Consider the following 15,066-nt stretch of genomic DNA (forward strand, 5'->3'; position numbering starts at 1 on the left):
ATGAGGGTAAGGGGTAAGAGGATGCCATTCTGATCTGGTCAACGGGGCTCTTTAAAAAAAAAAAAAAAAACAGTACTGTTCCATTTTCTCCTCTGGCACTGAAGGGGTTAACACGGACTTAACTTGTCAATAAAAAGTAGTGATACTTTGTGTATCCGGTGTCACTTTGATCACTGCATTTTGGGCTGCAGTCCAGGACAAACGTAATTAGTATATAAAATAATAACAGGCGTGACATCATTACATAACATACAGGTATATATAGAGCAAATTATTAATGTATCCTGTTATTATGGAACACACCAATAATGATGTATCCTATAATTACATGTGTATTATATACTTCTACAATAGATACTGTTGCATATACACACACACACACACACACACACACACACACACACACACACACACACACACACACACACACACACACACACACACACACACACACACACACACACACATATTTTAAGTTATGGTGGGTAGTTATGGCTAATAAATATATATATGATGAAGCAGTGATGGACAAAAAACTAAATATATACATAAAACCACAGATATTTTCCTGGAAATTAATGGGTGACACAGTATGTATGTGTATAAATATATATAAATATGTAGTAAGTGGAGATATATATATATATATATATATATATATATATATATATATATATATATATATATATGTGTGTGTGTATGAAGTAAGTGGAGAAAAAAATATAGATAGTAAAGGTTACAGTATATCCGGCAGTGGGAGGGTTAACCTCAGTCCCCGCCCCCTCAGACAGCTGACTCGGTCAGTCACATGATTCTGCCCATGTCTTGTGACTGCAGACATGGCTGTGTGGATGCTGCCTGCACTGCTTCTCTCTCTCCTCCTCCCCCCCGCCGCCGGGGGAGCGCAGAGCTCCGAGGTGTCTGTCATCATGGACCCGAGAACCGGGCAGCTCAGCACCGAACCAGGGAGGAGGGAGGGAGCGGTGGCCTGGGCTGTGCTGAGGGACAGCATCCCGGAGACAGGGTGAGAGGAAGGGGGCATGGGTGAGAAGGGCATGCGAGGGGGGCTGCATGTTGGAGAGAGTGGGGTAGGAGCAATGGAAAGGGGAGAGGGTAAAAAAGGGGGGGAGGGGAATGGGGACAGGGAGACGGTAATAAAGGGGGGGCGGGGGGGGAATGGAGAAGGGAATACAAGGTGAGAGCAGGAGCAATGGAAAAGGGGGAATGGCCATGAAAGGGAGCCGGAGGTGTAGAGAGAGCAGAAAGTGGGTGATACTGTGGATATGTGGTTGTGGTGACACTTGCCCCTCATCACTTGCCCCTGTCTCCTCCACAGTCTCTTACCCCCAGCCTGTCTCTTTCAGGTGGGCAGTCCTTGAGCTGCAGACCAGTGAGCATTATAATGATAGTGTCCAGGCATACGCTGCCGGCGTGGCTGAAGCTGCGGTCACTCAGCGGGTAAGTCGGCGACCTTGGGGCATAGAAACCCTCGCTTGTGTTAAGTTACTGGCCTCTGAAGTGGGAGAGGCTAGCATTAGACCCCCGCATTGCGCCTGTGCTCTCGGGCAACTCCCTTTTAAATGTTGGTAACTGCTACATGAAGATAGATTGCAAGCTCTTTTTTTGTTCCCCACAGGCAATGCTCATGTCTCTTTTCTACCTCCACAATGTGTACCCCAGTCAGCACCACCTATCCTACCCCCACTACAAAGACATGCAGATTGCTGTGACCCTTTCACCCCCTGCTGTGCCAGATAGCTGTTGCGTGTGGACGCTGATAACCTCTCCCCTGTTAGTATGTTGATCTCCCTGGCAGCAGAGGGGTTAAGTTGTGTGTGTCTTGACCCCACAGCTGATCTACATGCACTGGATGAACACCATGATGGGGTACTGCGGCCCCTACAAGTACCAGACCAGATTCTGTGAGCAGCTGCGGGGCTATCTGCAGGCCAACCTCGCCTGGATGGAGCAAGAGATGGACAAGGGAGAAGACCAGGACTATTGGCACCAGGTGATGTCTCTTATAACGTCGCAGACCCTAATAGTACTGGGGGGGGGGGGAGGTTTATAAAGAGGGCCTCTGTATAAAAAAGTCATGGGGAACAGCCTTTCTTCCCAACATAAGGTTGATGGGGCCCTTTTAATCAGAAAATTCCCCCAAATCTCACTGCAGGGTTTATTTGAAGTTGCCTCAGACATAATGAAACTGGTGATTCTATTCAGACTGTGTATGTAATTATTAGGACTTTCGTACTAATCTTGGTGCCTACCTTTTTGGATATCCCCCATAAAGCTGCAGACCAAGCAAGATCCTACAATGGTGTTTTTTATTTTATTTAATAAATCAGTACTGTACTATGAGAAAATACTAGAATCATACAAAAAAAAAAACACAATTCTGTGACATATTTTTAATGTATTATAATGTAAGAAGCATGTTTTGTTTCTATAGCAACCATTTACAAAGTCACATACCCTTCCTCTTCTGAAACGGGCTCCGGCACATCCCTTTTTTGAGCCCTGCGCGCTCTCTCTAGCAGTGCACCAATTGTATCTAGGTGACTGCCTGGTCACATGATCTTCCTCACAGAACTTTGCATCTTTTGGTTCTCTTCTGCTTCAGTGACAGCCATTTAGTGAACCCCCGAGCCGAATCTTCGCCGATCGATCGGCAACTTGGCTAATTACTTATCATTGGTCAGTGGTCGCATGACTTTATTCCGCGATCACAGTACACAAAGGGGCTCCGTTAACATTGACAGCCAGTGTGTGAGCCGGCTAGCGGGGAGTATACATACTCACCTCGCCTATCGATCGCGGACTCCGTTAGTGTGGGGTTGTAGCGGCCCCTGTGACCCGAACTATGTCTGCCAAGTATCACTCCTTGTCCTTGCCGATAGCAGGGGGCAGTGGTCTGCACTGAGGTCCTAGCTGCATTACTGGGCGCTTGATTAGAGCGTTGCAGCATTACTTTATGATACTTTGTAGATGCTAACCAGATACACTTGTCACTTGCATACAATGACAACCACGGTCTATTAGACACTATACTTCTGAGGCTGCCTAACCTAGCTTGTCGGCACCATACTGGCAGAGTCTTATCACTGATTACTCAGAGGGTTACAACATGACCTGATCTGTATAAATTCAGTGTGGTGTGGCCTGTCCCATGATTCACTGAGGAGCAAAGTGCATTATAACCAACTCCTTACTGCTGTACCTGTGAATCCCATGTAAACTGGCAGTTACTCATACTGCCGTTGGACATTAATAGGGATGCCAGGGGGCTTCTCCAAAAATACCGGTCACAATGGTGAAAGGTGCGCGGTGCACGACAGACACACCTTTTGATCCATGCTGTTTCCACCTCTCCTTGGCCCTACACCTATAATAATATTTTTTTTAAAAAGTCGGCTTGGACTGCTGCTTTAACATGTGATACTGGCAGCAAACAGATGAATGACACTCACAGTCCCACTGTTTAAAGGGACAGGATATGAGCTCCAACTATTACTTCGGTCAAAATAAACGGTCCCTATAAATATCCGACCAGGGCATGGCACCATACCACTAAAGTCACTCTGTATAAGGCAGCTTCAGGTTATATCACCTTATACCATTAGGGGATTTGCAGTCATTCTGTATACATTAGCCTGACCTATAGATTATTTATTATTTTTGTGCTGGGAATGAACGTCAGGGCTTGTATGTTTCTTCTAGGTCCGCCTTGCCCTGCTTCAGCTAAAAGGCCTGGAGGACAGTTATAATGGCAGGATCGCCTTTCCCCAGGGCAAATTCACGCTGAACCCCTTTGGATTTCTGTAAGTTTTGTAGTGTGCATGTTTGGGATTGTCGCGATCTCTTCTGGTTTTTAGGAGATTTTTTTTAATGTAGTTACTACCCCTCTCGCCCCCTCCCCCCTCCCCCCTCTTCTACAGCCTCTTTCAGCTTGGTGGAGACCTGGAAGATCTGGAAGCCGCTCTGAATAAATCGGATCACACCAAGGATCTGGGCTCGGGGTCCTGCTCAGCTCTCATTAAACTTCTACCCGGCAACAAGGACCTGCTGGTATCACACGATACCTGGAACACCTATCAGTCCATGCTGCGGATAATCAAGAAGTACACCCTGCCTTTCCACACGCGGCAGACCGGTGCGCAACACTCCACCAATACCGGTAACTGAGCTATCTTTGGAATGGGTGCACCTGGATCCAGACCTTGTTCTATCTCCATAAATTAGATTGTAAGCTCCCCAGGCAACAAGCCATTGAGGCTGCAACATTTGCTATGTGCAGCACATACGGAAACATTTCTATCATTATTATACTTGTATTTTTTTCATTTGTAAACATTGATTCTGTCCACGACTTCTTGAAGGAACTATTCCGAATTCAACATTAGGTTAAGCAAGGGCCACAGGGGACCTCCCAGGGATCTCGTCCAGGGCCCCTAGGAGGCTTCTTCTCTCCTATCTAACATTGCTGTCATCTCTCAGGGGGACCTATGGTACCCGGCTGGGTTCAGACGTTCTCCTCGTACCCGGGCACGATCTTCTCTGGCGATGATTTCTACCTGCTGAGCAGCGGCCTGGTGAGTGTGTGTCTGTCTCTCTTCCTGTCTCGCCCCTCGCCTCTGCAGCACCGTACACGGGGATTTCCGCACTTCTATACAACAACTGAATTTCATACAGAGGTGTTTTTTACAATGGGACCCACAGCGCGTCACAATTACAGTATAGCGCGCAGCACATAGGAATGTTACAGTATAATGTGCAGCCTGCAGCACATAGGAATGTTACAGTATAATGTGCAGTACGCAGCACATAGGAATGTCACAGGCCCTGCCCAGATGTACTTACAATTCTACGTTTTTGGTGCCTGAGGCACAGGGAGATAAAGCGACTCGCCCAAGGTCACAAGGAGCCGACACCGGGAATCTAACCAGGTTCCCCCCCTGAATTAAAACTGTGTCATTGTTTAGTCAGTGTTTTTACTCACTGAGCTGTTCCTATCACAAGCCCCATCTCTCACCACCCACCTTGTCCACAGGAGCCTGACCTACTCCTCCTAAACACGGTCACTTTTAGTTCAGTGTCACTGACCGTAGGGCTTGGGCGGCTTTCATTGCCTTACCCCTTCGTCCTAACATGTCATTGAAGTCACAGGGCACACTTATCCTAAAATTCTGTCTTGCCCTCTTAATCTTGGGCCAGTGCCCAGTCACTGGCAGGGATCCTTGTGTGGAAGTGGCATCCACGGCTCCTGTGTGAGCCCTTGTGTCCAGTTAGGTCAAATCCCGCCCCCTGCAGGTAACCCTGGAGACGACCATCGGAAACAGTAACCCAGCTCTCTGGAAGTACGTGCAGCCGGAGGGCTCCGTCCTGGAGTGGCTACGCAACATCGTGGCCAACAGGCTGGCAACGGACGGACAGGAATGGGCCGCCATCTTTGGGAAGTACAACAGCGGCACGTGAGTTTGGCTGCCGGACAGTGGCCACAGCCTGAGGAGGGGCTGCTAGCCCTGACTCTGAGCCTGTATCTGCCCCCATCTCTCCATACACCAGTCTCTCTGCCCTTTATTATATGCAGATCTGTTTAGACACAGCGGTACCTCCAGCCAAACTCTGTCACTCTTCTTCTCCCTCTTTAATTGCCACTTTCTGGCCCGTCTTCCGTATACGGTAAAGGAGTCTTCCCCCTTCCGTGGGATGATAGCGCGTACGAATCCGCGGCGCCATTTAACCCCGTTGTTTCCGCCCCTCAGGTATAATAACCAGTGGATGGTTGTGGATTACAATAAGTTCCGCGTTGGACAGACGGACGTCCCCCAGGGTCTCCTCACGGTTCTCGAGCAAATTCCGTAAGTTGAGGGGCGTTTTGGGGGTCATCTGATAGTCTTCCCCTGGCTGCAAAACTAGGATAATACGTCACATTTGGCTGAGCTGTACGTTTTTGTGAAAAATAATATTATGTTAAACAATTCACGTCACCACGGTAAACAAAAATGTAGTAGTTTATTTTTACTTTTTATATAGCTTTGGCAAACAATCTAATTGGCATAAAACAGTCGTTAATATTGAAAAAGAACAGAGCTAAGATAGACAGACAAGAAATAAGAGGCACTTGAAGAGTTATTGAATCTTTCTAAGGAAGCCGATAACAGTGAAACAGTTATTTTAATTTTATTTTTATAGACTGGCTAACTAGAATTGCCTCCTCTTTAAAATTCATTTACAAAGAAGGAGGAAGGCTTCATATGCACACCTAGGCTGTTAAAACTTAACATTTATTTTGCTTGAATAAAATAATGGTACACATCTATAATAATAAACCTATTGTCAAAAAATTAAACTGTGTATCGTGTTATTAAAAATAATTCAATGGGGGGTGCCAATTGGAGACTCTGTTGTTAATCCAAAACCATCATTATATAGTCATAGGATATTTATGATATAATAATCCTCCAATGATGGATCGGTGTATATTTCTGGATGCAGTTAAAGTGGTAATGCTGACATCAATTTTCAGACATTTGTCTGTATATCTCCCTACCACAGGAAAAGAAATATCTATGCATAAGGAATTGAACACATTGGTAGTCCTAATTGATATATGACTTATTGCTATGTAAAGGGAGGTGGGTCAGAGATACAGCTTACCTAATAGCTCACCTAATTGGTGCATAAACACCTTAATGAAACTGCTGATGATTCAGATCTAATGTCCCTCACTATATATAAACGTCACAATCTATATGACACAGTTCCAACATCACTGTATAATTTTACCCTTAACTAATAGCAATACAATAATTACACAATAATATTAGGAGTAATCAGTGCATGAGATATGGTGCAATGCACTACACAGTAACTCCGTGTATTAGGCAGTGCACGTGGTGACGTCATCGGACGCAGGCGCGTGGTGGCGCCATCGTTGGGGGAGTGCCAGACTCCGTGTATTGACACTGTGGCAGTTTGCAGCATGCAAGGTTGTATCAGGCTGAGAGAAAGCACCGCCGAGTTCTAGCTTACTATGAATTCCTACCACTGGCTTAGTTGTGTGCATTAAGTGAGACTGTATCACCATTTATTTGAGCAACAAATGACTTCCCAATGTTGGTAAAATTGCATGTTTAGGGGGTCACAGAAACGGAATCAATCCACTTACCTCTCACCATTTACTGTGTAGTGCATTGCACCACATCTCATATCTCCCTTCCTACCTCTCTCTCTCCCGATTTCAGGGGCATGGTGATCACGGCGGATAAATCAGCGCAACTTTACCAGAGCGGATATTGGGCCAGTTACAACATCCCGTAGGTTCAGATCGCTTCCCCTTTCCAACCAGTTGACCCACCAATAAGTACATCGCCTCCAAGCATCTGTATGTTGTCCTGGCTGGGTATTTAGTGATCTGGTTCTTGATATTCAGTCTACCAGATTTTAAAGCAGCAACCCAGCCTAACTAACCCCCATATTTTGTTTTGCTGGATTGAAATTGTGGGGTCCTTCACAGCTGAACTGTGCTATTGGCAGTTGCGGGGTCCCTCTAGTTACCGAGGTATTGCCTTGTGAATTTACCGCTATTACTTCCTGGTTTTTCAAGGATTTAAATGGCTGTCCAATAGGAGCCACAAACGATGTTGCATCTTCCTATTGGCTGGAGATTTGTCCGCCATTTTGTTCTCGATGAGGCAGATTTAAACTCAGTAAGTATCTTGGCAACCAATGGGTCATTGTAGTTGAAAATAGTGCTGTTTTGGCTTGGAGGGCCCAGAAACCTACCGTCTGTGTCCCCTTTTCTCACTAGCCACGTAAGAAGTATGTTCGCTAACCCATTTATCTCTCTTCGGAATGTATTTTTCATTTCTTCTTACGATATTTAGTGAGAATTTGGCAAATAAAAATGTTGTTGGGTGGTTTTTATTTTAAGGGTGGATATATTTCAATTTGTCGATCGTTCTGAATAACATGGTGGTCCTTTTGACATCTTTCTCACCCTTCTCTCCCCCCGCCCCCTCTCTCAGGTACTTTGAGGAGGTGTTTAATACGAGCGGGATGCCCGCCTTGGTAGCCCAGTACGGAGACTGGTTCAGCTACGACAAGAACCCGCGGGCGCAGATATTCCGCCGGAACCACACGCAGGTGCAGGATATGAAGTCCATGGTGCGGCTGATGAGGTGAGGGGGGCCATGGAAATGCACCTGCGGCATTTTATAATGACACGGTGTATCTCCCCTGTCTCCTTAATGGTCACTCGCCCCCTTTACTTCACTCCCTTCCTAGAGATCCCCTAATTCCTACGCTGCCAGAAAGGTCAGCAATGCAGCGTATGGGTTGAGGGTGCCCATCTGTGCTCTCTTTACCCACCGTAATGCGCAACGCCATAAATATTTGGAGGGGGTGGGTTAGTGGTGTAAGGGATTTCTTGGGAGTGCGGCTCCTCTAATAATTTGTGTGCCTCTGTTTTCCAAGTAGGTGTAAATGAACGCATGGGGTCATACTCATCAGTGCCCTTTGCTGGTGTGTGTGTGTGTGTGTTCACACTCGACATTGGTTTATTCCTTAGCAGTTTTGTCACGTTAAAATTTAATCACAGTGATGACGACTCAAACTCTTCTCTCTCCACCCCCCCCCCCCCCATTCAATTTAGGTACAATAACTTCTTGCATGACCCCCTTTCGCGGTGCTCCGAGTGTGACCCCCCACAGAACGGAGAGAACACCATCTCTGCTCGCTCTGACCTCAACCCCGCCAACGGCACGTACCCGTTCGGAGCTCTGCACCAGCGGCAACACGGGGGCACAGACATGAAGGTAAACGAAGGGGCGGGATGTGAACGGGATGATACATTTGAGAGTAAGGTTTGCACATTACGTACTCTGTTTCGCTGCTTAATGCCAGCGTGCTGACGAATACGGTCCCACTCTTCACTTTACACTGAATTAGTGATGAGGAGAGGAGCGGGCAGTACAGTATGTATCAGCGCAGGAGAGGAGCGGGCAGCACAGTATGTATCAGCGCAGGAGAGGAGCGGGCAGTACTGTATGTATCAGTGCAGGAGAGGAGCGGGCAGCACAGTATGTATCAGCGCAGGAGAGGAGCTCGCAGTACAGTATGTATCAGCGCAGGAGAGGAGCTCGCAGTACAGTATGTATCAGCGCAGGAGAGGAGCGGGCAGCACAGTATGTATCAGCGCAGGAGAGGAGCGGGCAGTACTGTATGTATCAGCGCAGGAGAGGAGCGGGCAGTACTGTATATCAGCGCAGGAGAGGAGCGGGCAGTACTGTATTTATCAGCGCAGGAGAGGAGCGGGCAGTACTGTATTTATCAGCGCAGGAGAGGAGCAGGCATTACTGTATGTATCAGCACAGGAGAGGAGCGGGCAGCACAGTATGTATCAGCGCAGGAGAGGGCAGTACTGTATTTATCAGCGCAGGAGAGGAGCGGGCAGTACTGTATTTATCAGCGCAGGAGAGGAGCGGGCAGTACTGTATTTATCAGGGCAGGAGAGGAGCGGGCAGTACTGTATTTATCAGCGCAGGAGAGGAGCGGGCAGTACTGTATTTATCAGCGCAGGAGAGGAGCGGGCAGTACTGTATTTATCAGCGCAGGAGAGGAGCGGGCAGTACTGTATGCATCAGCGCAGGAGAGGAGCGGGCAGTACTGTATGCATCAGCGCAGGAGAGGAGCGGGCAGTACTGTATTTATCAGTGCAGGAGAGGAGCGGGCAGTACTGTATGTATCAGCGCAGGAGAGGAGCGGGCAGTACTGTATTTATCAGCGCAGGAGAGGAGCGGGCAGTACTGTATGTATCAGCGCAGGAGAGGAGCGGGCAGTACTGTATTTATCAGCACAGGAGAGGAGCGGGCAGTACTGTATTTATCAGCGCAGGAGAGGAGCGGGCAGTACTGTATGCATCAGCGCAGGAGAGGAGCGGGCAGTACTGTATGCATCAGCGCAGGAGAGGAGCGGGCAGTACTGTATTTATCAGCGCAGGAGAGGAGCGGGCAGTACTGTATTTATCAGCGTAGGAGAGGAGCGGGCAGTACTGTATTTATCAGCGCAGGAGAGGAGCGGGCAGTACTGTATTTATCAGCGCAGGAGAGGAGCGGGCAGTACTGTATTTATCAGCGCAGGAGAGGAGCGGGCAGTACTGTATTTATCAGCGCAGGAGAGGAGCGGGCAGTACTGTATTTATCAGCGTAGGAGAGGAGCGGGCAGTACTGTATTTATCAGCGCAGGAGAGGAGCGGGCAGTACTGTATTTATCAGCGCAGGAGAGGAGCGGGCAGTACTGTATTTATCAGCGCAGGAGAGGAGCGGGCAGTACTGTATTTATCAGCGCAGGAGAGGAGCGGGCAGTACTGTATTTATCAGCGCAGGAGAGGAGCGGGCAGTACTGTATTTATCAGCGCAGGAGAGGAGCGGGCAGTACTGTATTTATCAGCGCAGGAGAGGAGCGGGCAGTACTGTATGTATCAGCGCAGGGGAGGAGCGGGCAGTACTGTATTTATCAGCGCAGGAGAGGAGCGGGCAGTACTGTATTTATCAGCGCAGGAGAGGAGCGGGCAGTACTGTATTTATCAGCGCAGGAGAGGAGCGGGCAGTACTGTATTTATCAGCGCAGGAGAGGAGCGGGCAGTACTGTATTTATCAGCGCAGGAGAGGAGCGGGCAGTACTGTATTTATCAGCGCAGGAGAGGAGCGGGCAGTACTGTATGTATCAGCGCAGGGGAGGAGCGGGCAGTACTGTATTTATCAGCGCAGGAGAGGAGCTCGCAGTACTGTATGTATCAGCGCAGGAGAGGAGCGGGCAGTACAGTATGTATCAGCGCAGGAGAGGAGCGGGCAGTACAGTATGTATCAGCGCAGGAGAGGAGCGGGCAGTACAGTATGTATCAGCGCAGGAGAGGAGCGGGCAGTACAGTATGTATCAGCGCAGGAGAGGAGAGGGCAGTACAGTATGTATCAGCACAGGAGAGGAGCGGGCAGTACAGTATGTATCAGCGCAGGAGAGGAGCGGGCAGTACTGTATTTATCAGCGCAGGAGAGGAGAGGGCAGTACAGTATGTATCAGCACAGGAGAGGAGCGGGCAGTACTGTATTTATCAGCGCAGGAGAGGAGCGGGCAGTACTGTATGTATCAGCGCAGGAGAGGAGCGGGCAGTACAGTATGTATCAGCGCAGGAGAGGAGCGGGCAGTACTGTATTTATCAGCGCAGGAGAGGAGCGGGCAGTACAGTATTTATCAGCGCAGGAGAGGAGCGGGCAGTACTGTATTTATCAGCGCAGGAGAGGAGCGGGCAGTACAGTATGTATCAGCGCAGGAGAGGAGCAGGCAGTACAGTATTTATCAGCGCAGGAGAGGAGCAGGAAGTGCTGTATTTATCAGCGCAGGAGAGGAGCGGGCAGTACTGTATGTATCAGCGCAGGAGAGGAGAGGGCAGTACAGTATGTATCAGCACAGGAGAGGAGCGGGCAGTACTGTATGTATCAGCGCAGGAGAGGAGAGGGCAGTACTGTATGTATCAGCGCAGGAGAGGAGAGGGCAGTACAGTATGTATCAGCACAGGAGAGGAGCGGGCAGTACTGTATGTATCAGCGCAGGAGAGGAGAGGGCAGTACTGTATGTATCAGCGCAGGAGAGGAGAGGGCAGTACTGTATGTATCAGCGCAGGAGAGGAGCGGGCAGTACAGTATGTATCAGCACAGGAGAGGAGCGGGCAGTACAGTATGTATCAGCACAGGAGAGGAGCGGGCAGTACTGTATGTATCAGCGCAGGAGAGGAGAGGGCAGTACTGTATGTATCAGCGCAGGAGAGGAGCGGGCAGTACAGTATGTATCAGCACAGGAGAGGAGCGGGCAGTACAGTATGTATCTGTATAGGAGAGGAGCGAGCAGTACAGTATTTCTCAGGATACTGTTATTGAGCAGTGGGGAGAAGCTACAATCCACACCAGCAACATGGGGTGCTTGGGATTTAAACAGCCAGGAAGTACCGGCTGCACGATGCTGTGATGCTGTGACTGTGCTGGGTATCACTGGGAAGTGACCTGTCTAATGAACAGCCCCTGTCCCCTTCTCAGGTTACCTCCTATGAAATGGCCAAGGACTATCAGATGGTGGCAGTGAATGGCCCCACGTGGGACCAGGTCCCCCCCTTCCAGTGGAGCACCTCTCCCTTCAGCAGCCTCTTGCACATGGGACACCCCGACCTCTGGAAATTCTCCCCCATCACCATCCGTTGGGATTGAGGTGTGCTTCTCTTTCCCCCCCCCCCCCCCTCTGCCCTGACACATCACCATGGCAACCAGTGACCTCCCCCCCCACCCCGAGCCAAGAATTCAGCTTGTCCCCTTGTCCCCAATGCACAGGGCTTCTTGAATTTGAAGTAAAGCCCTTCTGCCTTTCAGGAATCCTGCAAGAAACCCCATTGTATCATGAGGTCCCTCTGACCTTATTTACTAACCTCAATGGACCTTCTCTTTTTTTTTTTTTAAGTATTAGAAGACCCTTTTGCAGCAGAGGGGTTAAAAAAAAAGCTGAGCTCCCCTACGACTCGTGATTGAATGGAACATCCCAATAAGCTGTAAGGGGGCGGGGGGGTGGGGGGTGGTGTTAATGACAACAGCCGGAGCCAATCACAGTGCTGCATTTTGAGTGTCTGCATGAGACTCTAGTATTGGTATCACTGCGTGATCTTTATTAAATGGAGCATTTTGATTGGTTGATATCCTAGCCCGTGTTTTATAATGCACGGTACAGGTGCAGCACCCCCCTTCCCCACCCCAATAGACAATCCGTGATATTACATTGGATGAGTATAACTCTGCACTGGGTCTCCATGCAGACATAGTGACCGGTCAGTCGTGGTTCGATTCCATCCTATGGCACATTTTTAGCCGTAATACCATTATTAAAATGTGCAGGTTGCTTTGCAGCCTGCAACTGTGAAGAGGCAGCCACCTCAAGGGTGGAATCCGATGTCATTATAAAGAGGTATTAAAGCAGCAATCCTTCCAGAAGCCAATATAAGTTTACCTCCTATAATGTTGGTATATTGTCCCCCTGAACATGTCCTCCTTTCGTCTTCGTTGCTTTCCTAGTGTTAAAATCATAATTTTCTTAATCTCTGGCTTCTGCGGTTACCATGGTAACCCTTAGACATCACTCCGTTTTTTTAACCCGCCGCACACCCTAATTTTAAATGTTTATATCTCCTGAATGGAGCATCAGATTAAAAAAATAAAACAGTGTTACTAAGGACAAGAGGAGGCTTCTTTTTAAAGTAATAAAATGCAAATGGAAAATAAAAAAAATATATGGCATTTGGCATGGGCTGCTGCTTTAAACTGATACGAACGTTATAAATACAGGACATTGCAGTTGCATGCAATATAGATAGAGCTGTAATAACCAACCTCTTGTAGTAATCCGTCTGTACGGCCAGATTCTGCATTCATGAATAGAACAAGGTCACCTTGGCTTATGATATACCCATAATGCCTACCAAAAAAAGGTACAGGGATAGGGGCTACAATACCAGCTTCCCCCTCACCCCCTTCACCAATTCTGCTAAATAGGTCTATGCAATTTTGGGTAACTACTAATTGGGCTGAGGATTCTTATTTCATTTTTTCTCGTCAATTACCTGTTGATTGAAAAGCTTCTGCCTTGCACTCTTTGTATAACGGAACACACACATCTGTATGACTTCTAAACCTCGTGCGGTGAACACTTTGTGCCCATAATAAAACTCGATGATTTATTTTTTTCCTGCTTTTGGTCTGGCCCTATCTTTCAGATTTTGTTTTCATAACCCATTCCACACTGGCAGTGATAAAGCGCAAGCCAAGCGCTTCAAAAAAACAAAAACCTTTTATATAAAAAAAAATAATTCCTAGGATGGGAGCAGGGGGTTTCCGGAGCTGAACCCCATTAATTTCATGCATACCTCTGTAGAGGGGGCCGGTAATCGCTCCGGTTCAGCTGGCATTTGCGGGGGATCAAGTAATTGCCGCGTTTCAAAGCTCCGGTGCCCTGCCGGCCAATAGGAAGCCGTGATGTCATCAGGCTCAGCTAACTATTGGCCCGCGTGACGTGGGAGCTTTTAAACCCCAGCTAGCCCAGCCGCAGCGGCTACCGGCAGAGGTAAGTATCTGTGGACGTAGGGGGTCCCCAGAGCTGAAACAAATGGGGTTCAGCTTTGGAGACCCCCCCCCTGCTTCAATCACGTGTAAAAATAAAATGCTTGTAATGCCCCTTTCTTAAAGGGGTGTGTGTGTGTGTGTGTGTGTGTCATATGTCATATGTATGCCCAGTGCAGGCCATATCTGTGCACCCACACAATGAACATTTTTTGTAAGCGGGTGGCGCAGATGGAGAAATGTCATTAGTTAGCACATAGGATACACAAACGCAATTTTAAAATAAGAATTTAGCATCAAAAATGTTGTGTGTGATGCTTGGTACACCAGCTTCTTAGATCTCTAAAGCACCGATTAGATAGATAAATTAGTGGGACATACTTAGAGAACTTGCAATGTTTTTTTATTTCTATACACGGGTGGCAAGGGGGAGGGGAATCCTCGCTCAGCGCTTACATACGAAGAATCGTATGGTGAGGGCGTAGTGCTAGACTGGGATAAGGGTTTATGGCAACAAAAGGAGAACAAGATCCCAGACAGTGAGCACTCAAACGCCCATGGATCATATTACCAGTGAAATAAGTAATGAAGGAGTTAATGCTGTACTTAACCTATTTGAAATAATTCTCAATCAAATGTATCAATTTAAACGTGTAACGGTGGTGTACACTTAATGTCCACATACGTGTAGATTGCCGTTACACGTTTAAATTGATAACCTATTTTAAATAAATATTAAAATTGAAGTATTAACTCTTTCTTTCCTCATTTCACTGGTACTATTATCTATGGACGTTTGAGTGCTTCACTGTCTGGGATCTTTTTCTCCTTCCTGTTGTAATATTTATTTATTTTATTTGCCTAATCAGGCGTTTTGTGGGAAATCTCAATGTCCCCATATACAAAAAAAAAA

General features: G+C 47.7%; 1 protein-coding gene across 1 annotated transcript; it reads left to right on the forward strand.

The window, feature by feature from the left end:
* Positions 1-801: 801 nt before the first annotated feature.
* Positions 802-13,779, forward strand: PLBD2 (phospholipase B domain containing 2). Its single transcript, XM_075568819.1, has 12 exons — positions 802-1,024; positions 1,365-1,458; positions 1,853-2,011; positions 3,721-3,821; positions 3,939-4,177; positions 4,498-4,592; positions 5,311-5,471; positions 5,766-5,861; positions 7,248-7,319; positions 8,031-8,183; positions 8,657-8,819; positions 12,093-13,779. The coding sequence occupies exons 1-12, from the start codon at positions 840-842 to the stop codon at positions 12,258-12,260; spliced, it is 1,686 nt and encodes a 561-aa protein (XP_075424934.1). The 5' UTR covers positions 802-839; the 3' UTR covers positions 12,261-13,779.
* The last annotated feature ends 1,287 nt before the right edge of the window (positions 13,780-15,066 follow it).

This window comes from Ascaphus truei, chromosome 13 (assembly GCF_040206685.1).
Source record: "Ascaphus truei isolate aAscTru1 chromosome 13, aAscTru1.hap1, whole genome shotgun sequence".
Taxonomy (NCBI): domain Eukaryota; kingdom Metazoa; phylum Chordata; class Amphibia; order Anura; family Ascaphidae; genus Ascaphus; species Ascaphus truei.